The sequence below is a fragment of the Puma concolor genome, chromosome C1, assembly GCF_028749965.1.
Source record: "Puma concolor isolate L17-30 chromosome C1, mPumCon1.1.hap2, whole genome shotgun sequence".
NCBI lineage: Eukaryota > Metazoa > Chordata > Mammalia > Carnivora > Felidae > Puma > Puma concolor.
Genome location: NC_141674.1, coordinates 216747102 through 216767635, shown reverse-complemented (window position 1 = coordinate 216767635; position 20534 = coordinate 216747102). Strand labels below are relative to the sequence as shown.

The following is a 20534-nucleotide window of genomic DNA, read 5'->3' as shown; positions in this document are numbered from 1 at the left end:
TTTGTACTTTGCTATTTGGATTTAGTTTACATGAGATGCAGTAATGAATTACACATGTAGAAAGTGAACAGGTAATGGGAACTTCGCTAGAGTTGATAATCCTTGAGACACGTAATTTGAAAACAAATTATTACAAGCAACCTACTTTATAAGCCATTTTAAACTATTGTCTATATAATCACTATACATGCCAACATCAGAGCCACGAGACTGCTGTGTTTCTTATTTACAAACCATTATTTATATGTTCATTAAGACCAGGACATTTATTAATTAACTACTGAATTTCTGCGTATAAAAGTAATATTTCATTTATTCTTAAATTCAGATGGGCCTTCCTCTACTTCAAGCCTAATTTCTGAGCTTTTTGGGTTTTATTTTATTGGGACATACGGAATGAACAGTTTTTCCAGCATAAGTTAATATACTTGTCCCCCTCCATTTACTGCCTGAATAAAACAGGATAATTGAGTTAATTCTTTTTTTATTTTCCAGTTTTACTGAGAAATAATTGATAGACATCACTCTGTAAGTTGAAGGTGTATAGCATGATAAGTTTTGATTTACGTATATTGCGAAATGATGGCCACCACAGGTTTAGTTAACAGCCACTGTCTCCTATAGAAAAACTTTAGGCCCTTTTTAAAAAAGTAGTTTGTCACTGGGGCGCCTGGGTGGCGCAGTCGGTTAAGCGTCCGACTTCAGCCAGGTCACGATCTCGCGGTCCGGGAGTTCGAGCCCCGCGTCGGGCTCTGGGCTGATGGCTCGGAGCCTGGAGCCTGTTTCCGATTCTGTGTCTCCCTCTCTCTCTGCCCCTCCCCCGTTCATGCTCTGTCTCTCTCTGTCCCAAAAATAAATAAACGTTGGAAAAAAAAAAAAATAAAAAAAAATAAAAAAGTAGTTTGTCACATTATTTTAACATACTTTGAAATAACAGAAGTGAAATAGGTAAAACATTGAGCACTTAGCTAGGAAATTGACCATAATTTTACTTTTCGATTTCTATATTAATGAAAAAAATTATCACTTTGCATCTGTTTGTATCTCTCATCTTTTGCCTGAACCAGAAATACTAGTTACTTTCCAAGTAAATAAGTTTCTCAGATAATTGGCACCTTTCAAGTAAACTATCAATGTTTATGCTTTTTTCTCTTATAGAGTGAATTGGATGACTTGGAGTATGTTTATGACCTCTTTTCGGTTATTATCCACCAAGGTGGTTGCTATGGAGGACATTATCACGTGTATGTTAAAGATGTTGATCATTTGGGAAACTGGCAATTTCAAGTAAGCATAGAAATTAGAAGTATCTTTGCACTTTTTCCCTTTTTTGGTCTTACTGTTTTGGTGAAAATGACCTTTTGCCATTTATTATATGTATTTACCCTAGAAAATTTTTATAGGGAAGCAAAGTTAATAGTAAGAACTTTTAAATTTTTATTTCTAAAACGTTTCATACAGAAGAAAAACTAGCATAGTACAAACACTTTCTATATACTCTTCACCTGGATTCTTTAATTGTTAACAATTCACCAAATTTGGGGCACCCGACTGGCTCAGTCGGAAGCGCACGTGGCTCTTGATCTCAAGATCCCCACATTGAGGGTAGAAATTACTTAAAGAGGGACGCCTGGGTGGCTCAGTCGGTTGAGCGTCTGACTGAAGCTTAGGTCATGATCTCACAGTTTCTGAGTTCGAGCCCCGCATCGGGCTCTGTGCTGACAGCTTGGAGCCTGGATCCTGCTTCAAATTCTGTGTCTCCCTCTCTCTCTCTGCCCCTCCCTCACTCGTGCTCTGTCTCTCTCTGCCTCTCAGAAATAAAACTAATTAAAAGAAAGAAAGAAATTACTTAAACTTTAAAAAACAACAATGGAGCACTTGGGTGGCTCAGTCGGTTAACCTGACTCCTGATTTCAGCTCAGGACACGATCTCGCAGTTCGTGAGATCAAGCCATGCGTCGGGGTCTGCGCTGACTGTGGAACTTGCTTGAGATTCTCTGTCTCCCTCTCTCTCTCTGCCCTTCCTCCCTCCCCGCCGCTCCCCATCTGGCCTTTCTCTCTCCCTCTTTTTCAAAAATAAACAAACATTTTAAAAACAACAGCAATTTGCCAAATTTGTGCAAACATGCAGCTAACATCTTAGGAGTGCTGAACCATTTGAAATTAAGCTGAAGACATTCGGCCCCTTTACTCCTAAATACTTGAGTATTTATCTCCTGAGAACAAGGATGTTCCCTTACACAAGCATAGATCACAATCAGAAACTTTAACATTGAAACATTTCTACTCTCTAATAAAGAGTTTATATTCAGATTCTACGAGTTGTCTCTTCCAGATCCTTTACAGCATTTCTTCCCCACTCTAGTGTCGAGTGCAGGTCCCACGTTATACTTAGTAAGCACATCTCTTAAGTCTCCTTTAATTGGTAACTGTTCCTCGGCTTCTCTGTCTTCCGTGGCACCAACCAAAGATGATAAGGATTTTCTTCTTGTATTGTCTTCTGAAAGTTTTATAGTTTTGCCTTATATATTTAAAACTTCTCAGTCTTGTGGCGCTTGGGTGGCTCAGTCAGTTAAGCATCGACTTCGGCTCAGCTCATGATCTCACAGTTCGTGAGTTTGAGCCCCGCATCAGGCTCTGTGCTGACAGCTCAGAGCCTGGACCCTGCTTTGGATTCTGTGTCTCCCTCTCTTTCTGCCCCTCCCTGCTCACGCTCTGTCTCTCTCTCTCTCTCAAAAATAAACATTAAAAAACTTAAATAAAACTTCTCAGTCTTCCCAGAATGGTTTCCTGTGAATGGTGTGTGACTTTTCTCCCCATTTAGGTATCTGGTTGCCCATTCCCATTTATTGAATAATCCATTCTTTCCCCACCAATCCCTAGTGCCAGTTTTGTTCTGTCAGTTATTTGCATATGAGTCCATTTGGGCATCTATTGTGTTCATAGCTCTTTCTTCTATTGGTAGGCAGATACCACGTTGTTAATTTCTGTAGCATTATCATTAAGTCGTGATCCAGGCAAGTCTCCCTGTATGTTGTTATTCTTCAGGAGTATTGTTACTGTTTTGGCCTTTTACTCTTCTGCAGACATTCCTAGAACCAGCTTGTCAGTATTCTCACACACGTACACACCTTCTCAGAAGTGGTAGAGTTTTGAATCTAGATATGTAAACCAGATAGATGTTTTCATATTTTAGAGCTTCTTATAAAAAAGCTTTGTAATTTTCTTAAGATGTTCTGAAGGAAAGCACTAACTGAAGTCTTAGTTCCAATTAATTGCAGTGGGAAAAGTCGTAAGATGTAACACACCAACCCCAGTCTCTTGGCCAGCTTTCTAACGTGTAACTAGAACACAGTGAAATGTCAATATGTAAGTTACAAGCCATCACGGTAGGAATAGGATGCTTACGACAGCTTCCTGACGATCAGACAATTGGGGTTGTTCGTGAATAGTTGGCCACACGCAGTAGTATCGCTTCTCTTGGTGCCGGCAGTGTTGCAGATGCACGTTCTACCTGTTGGTGTTTGCTTCCCAGAGCACCTGTCTGCATTTCTGATGCTCTGTCAGTTGTACTTGGATATTAAAAAGCATTTGGATGTTTAAAAAGTCAAGCTGTTCCACCAAGAAGATGTTCTGTGGGGCTGTGGCCGTGCTTTGTATTTCTTGGACTATTGTGGCTAGCGTACGAAACGCAATTACCATTAGTTTATTGATTTTTACAACCAACCATCTCGCTAAACGCCTCTTATATTGCAGACATGTTTGGAGAAGGACTGGTTTGTGTCCCCCTTTCCAGTCTGTTACCTTCCATTTTGTTCTGGGCCGAGAGCGCCACGGAAGCATCACTCTCGGGTGCTTGTGCCACGTCTGCCAAGACGTTAGGTGTTGGGCACATTCCCAGTCAGGTGAAGGGAAGTTCTTCCGCCCTCATCTGCTCTGATTCAGCCCTCAGTGTGTCTGTACTTAGTTTGCGCTGGTTCTTATCGTACTGCCTTCTTCATGCTGCTGTCTTTAGTGTCCGGGGTCCCGTAGCAGAGACCTCTGGTTCTCTAAGCAGCCGTTCTCCCTCCACCCTGTTCAGACAATTAAATTAGCTCAGTTCCCTTCTCTCTAAAAGATGATGGTGAAGGTTTTTCTTAGTTTCTGATACAAGCTTGAGGACAGATCCAATAAATACCGGTTGTTCATTTATTTTTTTTCTCTTTGCCTTGCCCGCCGTGGTCTTGACTTCTTTTTTCCAGCTCTGCCCTCGTCTGTGTAACCTTGTTTTCCAGTGTTGCCCTGTCTCTTCAGTCCGAGAGAGCACTCCCACTTTCTGCACCGGTCAGATGCCAGGGCAGGGAGCGTGTCTCCGCTCCCCTCAATACCCACAGCAGATTTTCTTCAGCCGCTGTCTGATTTCCGGCACTTTTATAGTTGATGAGATTTATCATCAGTCTTTGTTCTTTTGCAGTTTCATTTTCAGGTTTATCGTGGAGGTCACACACAGAGGTGGACTCCTGCAGTGCTGAGGTAGTGTGTCTCAAGCATTGATTCTGTCTTCCGTGTCTTCGTTTTGGGTTGTGCTTCCCTGGATATCCCTGCCCTTTTGTGTTCATTTCCTCAGAGTTAATTAGCTCTTTTCTAGCATCATTGGGCTCTTCTCCTGGTTCTGTTATGTGACTGGGGAAGAGAGACAGGCATTCTTTCGTTTGGTTTTGCTCTCTGCACTGCCTCTCTATGCTTGACGCTTTGTGACTTTAGCAAGGTCTTTCTTGGGGCTTAAAGAACAATCAGAATGCTTCCCTTTGTGCTTGGTATATTTTACTATTCATGCCTTCTATGAAGCATCCCGTTTGTTAAATTTTTTCCTTTGTTCTTTCAGAATCACTAGTTTTTTCATCCAGAGCTTTGTGATGTTCAAATAATGATTAATGCTTTAAAAATTTCAACCTCAATACGTACATCTGCACACTGCTTATCTTTGTATTGCTATTATGCTGAGAGATTGCTTGTGCCTAGAGACATAGGATTCCAAATATTCTAATCATAGCTACATGTCCTTTCTGCTTATAGTTTGGCAATTTCTTCTTCCTTTCAAGGAGCCGTTCTCTGCGTTCATGGAGTTCTTTAGTAGCTGCTGTCTGCAAAGGAATAACTTTCATGACCAATCTGACATAATTTTCATGAGTTTAAAGTCAGCTTTCCAGGGGTGCCTGCCTGGCTCAGTTGGTAGAGCATGGGACTCTTGATCTTAGGGTTGTAAGTTCAAGCCCCACGTTGGGGGTAGAGTTTACTTTAAAAAACAATAATTATGTATTATATGATATAGTATAATAAAGGCAACATTTTAGTCTCCTAGTGTATCTAGAAGATGATCCCTTTTCTTCTAGTATGGAGGCCATTAACTGCAAAGTGTGACTCTAGATCTGGTTGTAAAAAGGAGCCTGATCTTTGCTTTCTGCTTCCTTTTTTTTTCCCCCCTGTTTATTTTGAGAGAGAGGAGGGGAAGGTTAGAGACAGAGAATCCTAAGCAGGCTCTGTGCTGGTAGCGCTGAGCCCAACATAGGACTCAAACCCACAACCCGTGAGATAATGACCTGAGCCAAAATCAAAAGTCAAATGCTTAACTGACTGAGCCACCCAGGTGCCCCTGCTTTTTGCTTCCGGAGAGACCTTTTGCTTCATTGATGGTTGTTGACATCACTTTGAATATTACCTTGCACATTTGAAGAAAGGGGTCAGAGAAGCCTTCACAACAACTCCCAGTAGGCAGCCCAGGGCTAGTTCCTACTGTCCGGACAAGGCCAAGGTTGGACACTGGCAGAGTGGAGGAGGACTGGGCCTAGCCTGTCGGTTACCCACACCAGCGAGACACGTAGGGGCAGTGCTGGCCTGCCTTTCCTCTTCTACCATTTTTAAACCTCTTATTCTTTAGTCATGTCTTTAAACATATTATTTTATTCTAATAATTGCAGTATCTGAAGACTTTGTAGGTCTGCTTGGATATCTACTGCTTCTATTTCCTTGGGATTTTGTTATTTTAGACTGTAGTCTTGCTTGATTGGTGGTTTTTTTAAGAACATGATTTACTGGAGTAATTCATGAGCTAGGTTGAAAGTGCCTTCCTCTGAGAAAGATAAGTTTTTGTCTCTACCACATGCCTAGGGTCCCTTCCAACCCTTAACTTTGACCTAGTGGTTTTGGAGCCATACCATGTGGGCCACAAACCCAAGTGGGGACTTGTGATTATAAATTTAGAGGAGGTGTTTTTCTGCCTTCATCTAGTATCAAAGTAAAAGCAAGTTTCTCATTGTTTTTTATTGTGGGGTGGATTTTTCTAGGCCATGTTTATACCGAGAGGGTGGCTCTTTTCAGGTTTCTAGCATTTTGCTGAAGTCTGTCTATGTGGTATAATTAAAATATACATATTTATATTCTGTCTTTGCCCCAGGTTCCTGGAATAGAGCTTGAAATTTCCTGAGTGTAGGCTTGTCTTTTGTTATTCATAATGAACCCCTTTCAACCACATCCGAGTTCATGCTAATGGGGTGACTCTTGGTGGGAACCTAGATACCTTCGAAATGAGGGCTGATCAGCAGCAGAACCAACCACATGCTTAGAGGGTTGGTGTTTTTAGCCCCAGTCCCTGACCTGGGGAGGGGCTGGTGATTGAACTCAGTCCCATCGGTAATGCCTGCATACTGAAACTTTGATTAAAATTCTGAAGCAAGGAGACTAAGGGAGCTTGTGGGCTGGTGAACACATCCATGTGCAGGGAGGGTGCCCACCCCAACTCTACAGGGACAGAGGTTCCTGCTGTACTCAGGACCCTTCCTGACCTCACCCTGTCCACAGGGTGTACAAGTTCCTGAGTTCTGTGAGCTATTCCAGGAAATTCTCAAACCTGAAGTGGGGGTTGTAGGAACCCTAGAATTTGTAATCAGCCAGGCAAAAGCACAGGTGGCCTGGACCCTGCTCAGGACCCCATTTGTGGCTGTTGTCTGAAGTGGGGACAGTCCTGTGGGACTGAGTAAAGTTAGTATCAGAACTGGATTGAATTGTAGGACACCCAGATGGTGTCAGAGAACTGCAAAACTGGTTGTTTGGAAAACCAGTCATTCAACTCCATACTTTTGGAGGTCTTGAGGCTTTGCCTCCCAAACCATGTCCTGTATGAGCATCAAAGTGGCAGCTGCATCAGCCAGGTTGGATGGCTGGAGGCCTCAGCTCTGGATTTCCTCCCTGGATTCCCATTTCACTTTTTCCCTCAGGATTTCCCTGATACTCTCTTGCCAATTCAGTGTGTGTTTTAAAAAGATGCCTTTGCTTTTTATTGTTGAGTTTACTTTATCCAGCATTTTTAGTAATTGGTAAAGATGATTATACTTAATGTACCATATTGTTTTACTCTTTCTGTATTTTGGTCTTGTGTTAATTGTTTAGGTCTATTTGTATTTATGGTTTTAAGTCAAATTAAAATGCTTTTGCAAGATGGCATGTACCAAAAATCCAATAAAAAAAAAATACCTTATTTTGATATGTTCCCAAATAACTTCATAGAATGGGGTGAAAACTTAACACGACTGGGAAATAGAAGGGAGCCTGAAGCTGAGCTTGCTAGTGATTCACACACAACCTGTCAAGATTTGTAGGGTGCAGCTGGGGTAGTGCTTACTGGGAGAATGTCAGAACCTGCCGAGTGTGTGTTGTGCTGGAGGCTTATCTCATAATTCCATTTGCAGATAATGATCGAGAGATTAAGTAGTTTATTCAGGATTATTCAACCAGAACTGGAATTCAGAGCCAGGTCTGCCTGATTCCAAAGTATATATAAGTTATTGCGATGCTGTTACTATCCCTTCTCCCTCTTGAAACTTCCGTGGCACAAACATTTCTCTTTTGTTAATTACCTTTTAAGGGAGTAATGATAGAAACCTTTTTATTGTTTTCCTTTCTAGGAGGAAAAAAGTAAACCAGATCTCCAGAATAAAGAGGAGATTGACGATGATCCATTGATAATTCTAAAAGCAATCTTACTACAGGTAGAGTTTATATTTTCGTGTGTGTGTATTACAGACATGCACATAGGTACATGAAATTTCATTGATAGAACTGATTCTGGTACTGTTGACAGTCTTTTTCCTTTGGGACATTCTCTGTGTCTATTTTTATAATTTTTTTATTGGAGACTTTCTGGTTATAAAAAATTCATATTTGTGGTAGAAAATTTGAGAGAAAAAATACTAGGAAATATATCAAGATAATAAAAATATAAATCAAATATCCAGTTATTGTTAATACTTTGATGTATATTTTTTACATTCTGCTTTTTGTCTGTGTTTATGCATATATATATTGGGATTGGGTTATGGGGTTTTTTGGTACTACTGTCCTTTTGAATGGAATTGGGATTCACTTTACATATTGTTTTGGAATTTGCTATTTTCCCACGTTATCCTTCCTAATGCCTGTAATACCTGAAGTTATGTCCTCTTTCATTCCTAATATTGATACACTGATAATACCTCAAGTATGTGACTTTTAACGTTTGCGTAGTGCTGTGTTGTAAAGGTGGTAGGTCTCCTTTTACGTATTTATTCATTCCTGTGAACAATTTTTCTTAATTCTTTACCACGGACCTAGTCTGAGTCCTTTAACTGCATTGGTCTGTGGCCACTGTATTAGTTTGCTAGAGCTGCCGTAACAGAATACCACAGATTGGGTGGCTTAAACAACAGAAATTTATTTTCTCACAGCTCTGGAGGCTGGAAGTCCAAGATCAAGGTGCCGGCAGGTTTGTTTCCTCCCGAGGCCTCTCTTCTTGGCTTGCAGATGGCTGCCTTCTTGCTGTGTCTTCACATGGCCTTTCCTCTGTGCATGTGCATCCCCAGTGTCTCTGTGTGTCCATTATTTCTCCTTCTTATAAGGACACCAGTCAGATTGGACTAGGACGCACCCTAATGACCTCATTTTTAACTTAATCACTTCTTTAAAGGTCCTGTCCAAATATAGTCATAGTTGAAATCTTGAAGGTTCAGGAGTCAATGTATGAATGTGGGGGGGTGGGGAGGGGGTACATTTCAGCCCCAAACAGTCACTTCCTATTCCCTTTTAGAACTGGTTTATATCTGGAAACATTCAGAAAACATATTGATAATCCTTTTTTGCGCTTAAATATCTCTTGTAAACATCCCATAAAATATCAGGAATTTACCAAACCTCAGAATACTCTTTGGATATTGGCTCCTTAAATGTTTGAACTTTGGCACAGGAAAGCACAATTCAGGTTTTCTAAACTGAGGCTTAATCTACTTGTAAAAAACTTTTTTTATTTTGAAGTAGTTACGGTTAATCCACTTCCATGTTCAGCTGTCATAGGCACATTTAATTAGATATAATCCTATTGGCCCCTTTGAACTTGTAAATGTTACATTTACATCTCAGATTTTCCTAAATGATCTTGTGTTTCTTTCACAAGGAGGAGAGTAATCTGATTCCTGTTGATCACCTGGGCCAGAAACTCTTGAAAAAGATAGGAATATCTTGGAACAAGAAGTACAGAAAACAGTACGGACCACTGCGAAAGGTAATACATGACATCTGTATAGGAGGTCCCATCCCGGGAAATTTTACTATGATCGCTTTGCAAAGGAAATTTGAATTAGGTGAAAATAAAATCACTTTTTTTATTTAATGGTTAAAATTCAGTTAAGTTGCTTATTAAGTTATCAAATCAAATAATTTATAGAATCAAGAAGTAAGCAGAAAAAGAAGGGCTTTTAATACAACAGCATCATCACAAGTGCCCTCCTTAATGCCCATCACCCATTTAGCCCATCCCCCACACAACACAACACCCCCTCCAGCAACCCTCAGTTTGTTCTCTGTAGGTAAGATTCTCATGGTTTGCCTCTTTCTCTGTTTTCATCTTATTTTATTTTTCCTTTCCTTTCCCTATGTTCATCTGTTTTGTTTTCTTAAATTCCACGTATGAGTGAAATCATACAATATTTGTCTTTCTCTGAGTGACTTATTTCACTTAGCCTAATATACTTCAGTTCCATCCACGTCGTTGCACATGACAAGATTTCATTCTTTTTGATGGCTCAGTAGTATTGCTCTGTGTGCGTGTGTGCGTGTGTGTGTGTGTGTGTGTGTGTGTGTGTGTGTGTGTGTGTTTACACCACATCTTTTTTATCCATTGATCAGTCAGTTGACATTTGGGCTCTTTCTGCAGTTTGGCTTTTGTTGATAGTAGTGCTATAAACATTGGGGTGCACGTGCCCCTTTGATTCAGTATTTTTCTTATCCTTTGGATAAATACCTAGTAATGCAATTGCTGGGTCATAGGTTAGTTCTATTTATAATTTTTTGAGGAACCTCCATACTGTTTTCCAGAGTGGCTGCACCAGTTTGCATTCCCACTGACAGTGTAGGAGGGTTCCCCTTTCTCTGCATCTTTGCTGATGTCTGTTGTCTCCTGAGTTGTTAATTTTAGTCATTCTGACAGGTGTGAGGCGGTATCTCATTGTGATTTTGATTTGTGTTTCCCTGATGATGAGTGATGTTGAGCATTTTTCATGTGTCTGTTAGCCATTTGTAGGTCTTCTTTGGAGAAATGTCTATTCATGACTTCTGCCCATTTCTTAACTGAATTATTTGTTTTGGGGGTGTTGAGTTTGGTAATTTGTTTATAGGTTTTGGATACTAACCCTTTATCAGATTTGCAAATATCTTCTCCCATTCTGTGGATTGCCTTTTAGTTTTGTTGATTATTTCCTTTGCTGTGCAGAGGCTTTTTATCTTGAGGAAGTCCCAAGAGCTCATTTTTGCATTTGTTTCCCTTGCCCCCGGAGATGTGTCTAGTTAAAAGTTGCTATAGCCAAGGTCAAAGAGGTTGCTGCATGTGTTCTCTAGGATTTTGATGGTTTCCTCCTCTCACATTTAGGTCTTTCATCCATTTTGAGTTTATTTTTTGTGTATTGTGTAAGAAGTGGTGCAGTTTCATTCTTCTGCATGTCGCTGTCCAGTTTTCCCAACACTGTTTGTTGAAGAGACTTTTTTCCATTAGATATTCTGTCCCACTTTATCAAAGATTAGCTGACAACATAGTTGTGGGTCCATTTCTGGGTTCCCTTTTCTGTTCCATTGGTCTATGTGTCTGTTTTTGTGCCAGTACCATTGTGTCTTGATGATTACATCTTTGTAATACAGTTTGAAGTCCAGAATTGTGATGCCTCCAGCTTTCGTTTTCTTTTTCAACGTTACTTTGGCTATTCGGGATCTTTTGTGGTACCATACAAATTTTAGGATTGTGTGTTCTAGCTCTGAGAAGAATGCTGGTTCTATTTTGATCGGGATTGCGTTGAAGGTGTAGATTGCCTTGGGTGCTATCAACATTTTAACAATATTTGTTTTTCCAGTCCCTGAGCACGGGATGTTTTTCCATTTCTTTGTGTCTTCAATTTCTTTCATAAGTGTTGTAAACTTTGCAGAGTACATATCTTCTACCTCTTTGGTTAGGTTTATTCCTAGGTATCTTATGGTTTTTGGTGCAGTTGTAAATGGGATTGATTCCTTGATTTCTCCTGCTGCTGCTTCATTATTGGTGTATAGAAATGCAACAGATTTCTGTACATTGATTTTATATCCTTGCAACCTTGCTGAATTAGTTCTAGCAGTGAAGTTCTTGGTGAAGTCTTTCAGGTTTTCCACATAGAGTATCCTGTCATCTGTGAAGAGTGAAAGTTTGACTTCTTCCTTGACAATTTGGATGCCTTTTATTTCTTTTTGTTGTCTGATTGCTGAGGCTAGGACTTCCAGTGCTATGTTGAACAACAGTGGTGAGAGTGGACGTCCTGTTGTGTTCCTGAACTTAGGGGAAAAGCTCTCAGTTTTTCCCCATTGAGGATGATACGGGTCTGTTGTATATGGCCTTTTATGATGTTGAGGTATGTTCCTTCTGTCCCAGTTTTCTTGAGGGTTTTTATCAAGAATGGATGCTCTATTTTGTCAGATGATTTTTCCGCATTTATCGAGAGGATCATGTGGTTCTTATCCTCTCTTTTATTAAGGTGTGTATCACGTTAATTGATTCGCAGACACTGAACCACCCCTGCAGCCCGGGAATAAATCTCACTTGATTGTGGTGGATAATCCTTTTAATGTACTGTTGGATTTGTTAGGATCTCGTTGAGAATTTTTGCATCCATGTTCATCAGGGAATTGGTCTGTAATTCTCCTTTTTAGTGGGGTCTTTGTCTGGTTTTGGAATGAAGGTAATGCTAGCCTTATAGAAGGAGTTTGAAGTTTTCCTTCCATTTCTATTTTTTGGAACAGTTTCAGAACAGTAAGTATTAATTCTTCTTTAAATATTGGGTAGAATTTCCCTGGGAAGCCATCTGGCCCTGGACTCTTGTTTTTTGGGAGATCTTGTATTTCTGATTCAGTTTCTTTGCTGGTTATGAGTCTATTCAAATTTTCTATTTCTTCCTGTTTCAGTTTTGGTCATTTATATGTTTCTAGGAACTTATCCATTTCTTCTAGATTGCCAAATTTGTTGGCATGTAATTGCTTATAATATTCTTTTATAATTGTATTTCCGTGGTGTTGGTTGTGTTCTCTTTCATTTGTGATTTTATTTGTTTGGGTCCTCTTTTATTTTTGATAAATTTGGCTAGGGGGGTTATCAGTTTTTTTAATTCTTTCCAAGTACCAGCTCCCAGTTTCATTGATCAATTTGTTCTACTGGTTTTTTGGTTTCTGTATCATTTGTCTCTGCTCTCATCTTTACTTGCTGTCCTTTTTCCAGTTCTTTTAGGTGTAAGGTTAGGTTGTGTATTTGACACTTTTGCTTCTTGAGGAAGGGCCTGTATTACAATATATATTACTTCTTATGACCACCTTTGCTGCATCCCAAAGGTTTTGGACTGTCGTGTTTTCATTTTCATTTGCTTCCATTTATTTTTTTAATTTCTTCTTTAATTTCCTGGTTAATCCATTCATTCTTTAGTAAGATGTTCTTTAACCTGCATGTATTTGAGGGCTTCCCCAATTTTTTCTTATGGTTGACCTCAAGTTTCATAGTGCTGTGGTCTAAAAACATGCATGGTAAGGACCTCAGTCTTTCTGTACTGGTTCGGGCATGATTTGTGACCCACCATGTGATCTCTTCTGGAGAATGTTCCATGTGCACTCGAAAAGAGTGTGTATTCTGTTGCTTTAGGATGAAATGCTCTGATTATATCTGTTAAGTCCATCTGGTCCAGTGTATCATTCAAAGCCTGTTTCCCTATTGATCTTCTGCTTAGATGATCTGCCCATTACTGCAAGTGGGGTGTTAAAGTCTCCTACTTTTCTTGTGTTGTTATCAGCAAGCTTCTTTAAGTTTGTTATTAATTGATCTGTACATTTGATTGCTTTCAAGATAGGGGCATAAATATTTAGTAGTTAGATCTTCTTGTTGGACAGCCTCCTTTATTATGATCTGGTGCCTTTCTTCATCTCTTATGATAGTCTTTGACTTGAAATCTAGTTTGCCTAAGTATGGCTACTGCAGCTTCCTCTTGATGTCCGTTAGCATGAGAAATGGTTCTCCACCCCTCACTTTCAATCTGGAGGTGTCTGTGGGTGTAAAATGAGTCTTTTGTGAGTCAGCATATTCATGGGTCTTGTTTTTGTGACCGTTCTGATACCCTGTGTCTTTTGATTGGAACATTTTAGTCCGTTTACGTTCAGAATAATTATCAATAGATAGGAATTTAGTGCCATTGTATTACCTGTGAAGTTTCTGATTCTGTGGATTGCCTCTGTTCTTTTCTAGTCTTGGTTGCTTTTGGTCTCTCTTTCCCTGTCTAAGGGTCCCCTTTAGTAATTCTTGCAGAGCTGGTTTAGTGTTCACAAACTCCTTTAGTTTTTGCTTTTCTTGGAGGCTCTTTATCTCTCCTTCTATTCTGAATGACAGCCTTGCTGGATAAAGGATTCTTGGCTGCATATTTTTCCCATTTAGCACATTGACTATTTCCTGCCACTCCCTTCTGGCCTGTCAGGTTTCTGTGGACAGGTCTGCTAACCTTATGTGTCTGCTCTTGTAGGTTAAGGACGTTGTGTTCCTAACTGCTTTCAGAATTCTCTCTTTATCTTTGTGTTTTGCAAGTGTTACTGTGGTATGTCTTGATGTTGACCTGTTTTTTGCTGATTTTTTTTTTTTTAACGTTTATTCATCTTTGAGAGACAGAGAGAGAGACAGAGCAGGGAAGGGGTAGAGAGAGGGAGACACAGAATCCAAAGCAGACTCCAGGCTCTGAGCTGTCAGCACAGAGCCCAACGCGGAGCTTGAACTCAAAAACTGCGAGATCATGACCTGAGCCCAAGTCGGACGCTCAACCGACTGAGCCACCCAGGTGCTCTGAGTTTTTTTGCTGATTTTTGAGGGGAGCTCTCTGTGCCTCTTGGACTTGAATGCCTGTTTCCTTCCTCAGATTAGGGAAGTTTTCAGCTATAATTTGTTCAAATAAACCTTCTGTCCCTTTTTCCTGCTCTTCTTCTGGAACTCCTATGATATGGATATTATTGCACTTTATGGATTGCTGAATTCCCCAAGTCTGTATTTGTGATGCAGTGGTTTTATTTCCCTCTTCTTTTCAGCTTCATTATTTCCATAGTTTTATCTTCTGTGTCACCTATTCGTTCCCCTGCTGCTTTGATCTTCCTTGTGAATACATCCAGTCAGTTTTGCATCTCAGTTAGCATTTTTTATTTCAGCCTGATTTTTAGGTCTCTTATCTCTGCAGCAGGGGTTTCTCTGGTGTCTTCTATGCTTTTTCAAGCCCAGCTGGTATTATTATGACTGTTGTTCTAAATTCTTGTTCAGATATATCGCTTATATCTTTTGTGAGCAAATTCCTGGCTGTGGTTTCTTCTTGATACTTCTTTTGGGGAGAATTCCTCCACCTTGCCATTTTGTCTAGGTTTCTGTTTTTTGCATGTTACGAAAGCTTACATGTCCTGCTCCTGAGAGTAATGCTATGTTAAGAAAAGGGGTCACGTCCAGGCTGCCCAGGCCTAGCGCTTCAGGAAGTGCTCTGGTGTATGCTGTGTGCACTCTGCTTTGTGATTTGGCTGCTCTTTCCCCCAGGTCAGTCCTACACAGAGTTCATCCTTGCTTGCAGTGGGGAGCATTTGGACCTTTAACTGGGTGTGCTTTGATTTGTTTGTTAAAATAAGACTGATTTTTTTAAAAAGCCTGATTCAAAAAAGGAACAAAAAAAAACAAACAAAAAACTGTAAGCCTAGTTCCAAAAAAAAGAAGGAAAGGGGAAAAAAATAAAAAGCCTGATCCAGACAACAAGAAAAGGAAACGAAAAAACAAATGAACAAATAACTATAAGCCTGATTCAAAAAAAAAAAACCTGGTCCTATTTCCCCCAGAACTGAAGGTGATGCTTCAGAGCACTTTATGTTCCATAGACTTGGTGCATGTGGGGCTGGGGGGCGTGCTGGTCCTCTGGGGGAGAGTCTTGCCGTGCTGGCTCACAGTCAGACCTGCCCTAGTAAAGCTGCACCTGCAGGGGCACCTAGGCACCTAGGTGGCTCAGTCAGTTGAGTCTCCGACTTTGGCTCAGGTCATGATCTCATGGTTTCAGAGTTCAAGACCCACATCAGGCTCACTGCTGTCCGTGCAGAGCCCGCTTCAGATTTTCTGTCCCCCTCTCTCTGCCCCTCCCCCACTTGCGCTGGTTCTGTCTCTCTCTCAAAAATAAAACATTAAAAAAAAAAAAAGATGCACCTGTAGGGGACAGGGTGTGTGGTTTGGTGTAAGCAGTTCCACCTTCCGCTGGTGGGGGCGCTGTGCTGGCCTTGCTGGTGGGAGGAGAAAGATGGTGTCACCTTGCTCTCTTCCCCAGAGAGGAGAGGGGAACTCACATCTGCCACTGTTCAGGGAGTCCTCACAGACCAGCGAACAATCTCCCCTTCTGTGTCCCAGGTTTCTGTCAGATCCCTGCTCTCAACCCTTCTGTGCCCAGGCCGTCAACACACAGCCTTTGGTTTCTCTCTTGTGGTTATCTTTGGCACGCAGCTAAGATTCGGAACTCCAAATTTTAAAGGACCCTGCACACGCCGGATCCACTCCCCTTCAGGGAGCCTCGCATTCTTGCAGCGCTGCGCCTGGTGCCGGCCTGTCCCAGAAAAGCAGTCACATGACCGAGCAGGTGCCTGGAGTTTATGGTGAAGCACAGCAAAAAGCTCCGGCCAGGTTATCCACCCTCTGTTTGCACCTTTGTCCCCTGGTGCTGAACGGCTGCTCAAAGGCGCCAGCCAGGTCTTTTGTCCTTGAAGAGGCAATATATTCTCTTCCTAATGCGCTCCAGGAAATGGAACGTTCTCTCCCAGTATAACCTGGGGCATCCCCACACTCCACTGTCCTCTCCCAGGCCTTTGCCCTCCTCCTCCCCAGGAGCACAGCTGCCCACCGAGATCAACTCCTGTGAATGCTGTAGACTTTGATAACCTCCAACTTTGAGTTCCACTCTGCAGAAACTGGTGATATAGTCCATTCCTCCTGATTCCCCAGTCACTGGGTTTGGAGGAGTGCTTTTCTTGCACGAACCCCATGAGGTCTCTCTAACCCCTCTCCCTTTCCTCTCCGCAAAAAGGGCTTCCTCCCTTCCATGCACCACAGCTCTTCTGTCCCCTAATTCATGTCACTGCACCTGCACCTGCCACATTTTCTCCCTCAAGATGCGCAGAATGTTCTCTTAATCCTCCGATGGATTTTCTAGGTGTGAATTCAGAATCATTTGATGTTGATCTAGCTGTTTTCGAGGAACAAGGCAAGGCCATGTTCCCCCTGCTACTCCACCATCTTAACTCCCGCCCCCCACCCCAGGTTTTCCTTGAAAACAATTGGGTAAGGGCCCCTGGGTGGCTTATTTAAGCTTCCAACCTCTGCTTAGGTCATGATCTCATGGTTCATGGGTTTGAGCCCCACGTCGGGCTCTGTGCTGACAGCTCAGAGGCTGGAGGCTGCTTCAGGTTCTGTGTTTCCTTCTCTCTGACCCCCCCGCCCCCACTTGTGCTCTCTCTCCCTCTCTCAAAGATAAATATTAAAAATTTTTAAGAAAACAAAAAACAAAAAATAATTGGGTCAGTGTCTCGGTATTTTACTCTTGAGTATGATATTAGTTGTGCAGATTTTTAAAAAATATAAATACCCTGGGGCACCTGGGTGGCTCAGTCGGTTGGGCGTCTGCCTTCAGCTCAGGTCATGATCTCATAGTTCGTGAGTTCAAGCCCCACATTGGGTTCTGCTTTGCGCACAGAGCGCCCTTTAGATCTTCTCTCCCCCTCTCCCTCTCCCCTTTCCTCCCTCCCTCCCTCCCTTTTCCTCTCTCTCTCTGTCTGTTGAAAATAAACAGAATACTTAAAAGAAAAATATAAATACCTTTTGTAATTTTGAGGGAGTTAGCTTTTAATTCATAGTTGACTGATGATTTCATCTTGAGTAGAGGTTGGATTTTATCAAATGTTGACTCAGTTTTGTGGGTTTTTTTTGTCTTGTACACCTTTTTTTTCTGTTAATGTGATGAATTCCATTGATTGACCTTTTTAATGTTAAACAAATCTCATATTTCTGAGAATAATCCCACTTGGTCATGATACTCTCTATATTGCTGTCTTCATTTAGCTCATATTCAGGATTTTCGTGTCTGCATTTATGAGAGATACGAGTCTTAATTTTCTTTTTTTGTAAAGTCTTTGTCAGATTTTAGTATCAAGGTTATATAGGACTCAGAAGTTGGAAAATACTCCTTTTTTTATATTTTTGGAGGAATTCTCTCAGATTGATAATTTTTTTCTTAAATGTTTGATGAAGCTATTGAGACCTGAAATTGTATTTTATTTAATTCCAGTGTAAGTAACATACGGTGTTAATATTGGTTTCAGCTGTGCAATATAGTGATTCAACAGTTCCCTGTATTCTCAGTGTTCATCATAAGTACACTCTTAATCCCCTTCACCTGTTTCACCCATCCCCCCAGCCACCTCCCCTCTGGTAACCACCAGTTTGTTCACTCTCATTAAGAGTCTGTTTCTTGGTTTGTCTCTTTTTTTCCTTTGCTCATTTATTCTGTTTTTTGTTTTGTTTCTTCAATTCCACATGAGTGAAATCATACGGTTTTTGTCTTTGACTGACTGACTTCACCTAGCATAATAGCCTCTAGCTCCATCCATGTTGTTGCAAAGGCAAGATTTCATTTGAATAATATTCCGTTGTATATAAGTACCACATCTTTATCCATTCATCTATTAATGGAGACACTTGGCTGCTACCATAGTTTGGCTCTTGTAAATAACACTGCAGTAAATACAGGGGTGCCTATATCCCTTTGAATTAGTGTTTTCTTATTCTTTGGGTAAATACCCAGTAGTGTGATTACTGGATCATAGGGTAGTTCTGTTTTTAACTTTGTGAAGAACCTCCATGCTGTCTTCCACAGTGGCTGTGCCAGTTTGAGCTCCCACCAACAGTTTACGAGGATTCCTTTTTCTCCACATCCTCGCCAACACTTGAGATTTTGATTTTAGCCATTCTGACAGGTATGAGGTGATATCTCATTGTGGTTTTGATTTGCATTTCCCTGATGATGAGTGATGTTAAGCATCTTTTCATGCATCTATTGGCCATTTGTATGCTTTTGGAGAAATGTCTGTTCATGTCTTCTGTCCATTTTTAATTGGATTATTTGGTGGGGTTTTTTGGTGTTTGCATTATATAGTTTTTTAATATATTTTGGATATTAACCCTTTATCAGAGATATGTCAGTTGCAAATATCTTCTCCCATTCGGTAGGTTGTCTTTTAGTTTTGTTGGTTTTCTTTGCTGTGCAGAAGCCTTTTATTTTGATGTAGCCCCAATAGTTGATTTTTGCTTTTGTTTCCCTTGCCTCAGGAGACATACCTAGAAGGATGTTGCTACAACCAGTGTCAGAGAAATTACTGCCTGTGCTCTTTTCTACGATTTTTATGATTTCAGGTCTTATATTTAGGTCCTTAATCCATTTTATTTTTGTGTATGGTGTAAGAAAGTGGTCCAGGTTCATTCATCTGCATGTGGCTGTTCAGTTTTCCCAGTACCATTTGTTAAAGAGACTGTCTTTTTCCCATTGCATATTCTTGCCTCCTTTGTCAAAGATTAATTGGCCATATAATTGTGGTTTTACATCTGGGCTTTCTGTTCTGTTGAGACCTGAAATTTTTTTGGAGTAAGGTTTTTTAATTATAGTTTAAATTTGTTTTATTGTAGAGTTCTTTAGATTTTCTCTTCTTGCATTATTTTGGAAAATTTTGTTGTTTAAGGAGTTTGTTCCTTTATCTGTGATGTCAAATTTATTAGCATAAAATTATTCACAATATTTTGTGTTTTCTGTAGTGTCTATAGAACCTGAAGTTGTTTCTTTTTTTTCATTCCTAATATTAGTAATTTGTATTTTCTCACTTTTTTCCATCAGTCTTGCTTGGGGTTTATCAGGTTTATTAAACTTTTTCAAAAACTTTTGCCTCTTTTGATTTTCTCTATGGATCATCTCTTCTATTTCATTGATTTCTGCTCTTGTTTTTAATTATTTCCTTCCTTTTTCCTTCTGGGATTTAATTTGATCAACTTTTTTCTAGTTTCCTGGGTTGGTATCTGAGTTGCTTTTAACCTTCCTTTTTTAAAATGTTTGTTTACTTATTTATTTTGAGAGAGTGAGTGAGTATGAGCAGGGGAGGGGCAGAGAGAGAGAGAGAGAGAGAGAGAGAATCCCAAGCAGGATCTGCACTGCCAGCATAGAGCATGGAGCACAACTTGGGGCTCAAACCCATGAACCCATGAGAGCATGACCCAAGCCAAAATCAAGAGTTGTACACTCAACCGACTGAGCCACCCAGGCGCCCTTAAACCTTCCTTTTAATAGATGCTTTTAAAGCTGTCAATTTCCTTCTCAGCACTAATTTAGCTGCAGCCAAATCTGGCATGTTTTCATTATCATTCTGTTCAAAATATTTTGTAATCTCCCTTGTGTGTGTGTGTGTGTGTGTGTGTAAATGTGTTGCTTAATTTCCAGATATTTGGGGATTTCTTTTTATCTTTTTGTTATATCCATAAATTGATTTCTAGTTAATTCCATTTTACTCTTGAGAACATGCTCTCCCTGATTTTAATTCTTTTGAATTTATTGAGATTTGTTCCACACTTCAGAATATGGTCTGTGTTGCTGAATATTCAGAATTTACCATAAAAGTTATTTTCTGCAGTTGCTGGATATATTTTGTAAATGTCAACTGTGTCACATTGGTTGATAGTGTTCTGTTTTCTTCTCTGTCCTTACTAATTTTTCTGTCTTTTGGTTGTGTCTTTTGGTTTAAATATCCAGCAACAATGGTGGATTTCTCCCTCCCCCTTTTACTTTGGACAACTTTACTTCATGTACCCTGAAGTGATACCATTAGGTGCATACACATTTTGGATTTTTATGGCCTCCTGACATACAGTGCCCTTCCTTTATGTC

At 40.4% G+C, this 20534-nt stretch overlaps 1 protein-coding gene across 13 annotated transcripts in view; it reads left to right on the top strand.

Moving 5' to 3' along the window:
* USP40 (ubiquitin specific peptidase 40) overlaps positions 1-20534 on the top strand; it is an 89995-nt gene that overhangs the window by 14067 nt on the left and 55394 nt on the right. For 12 of the 13 annotated variants that reach the window (XR_015255641.1, XR_015255642.1, XM_086719981.1 and 9 more), the window contains 3 exons: positions 1159-1287; positions 7941-8024; positions 9461-9568. Coding sequence is in view for 11 of the 13 variants with exons in the window: in XM_086719981.1 (XP_086576107.1) it covers positions 1159-1287; positions 7941-8024; positions 9461-9568 (321 nt within the window). In the remaining 2 variants the exon portion in view is untranslated. The remainder of the gene's footprint in view (positions 1-1158; positions 1288-7940; positions 8025-9460; positions 9569-20534) is intronic. The other variant, XM_086719984.1, reaches the window with a different exon arrangement.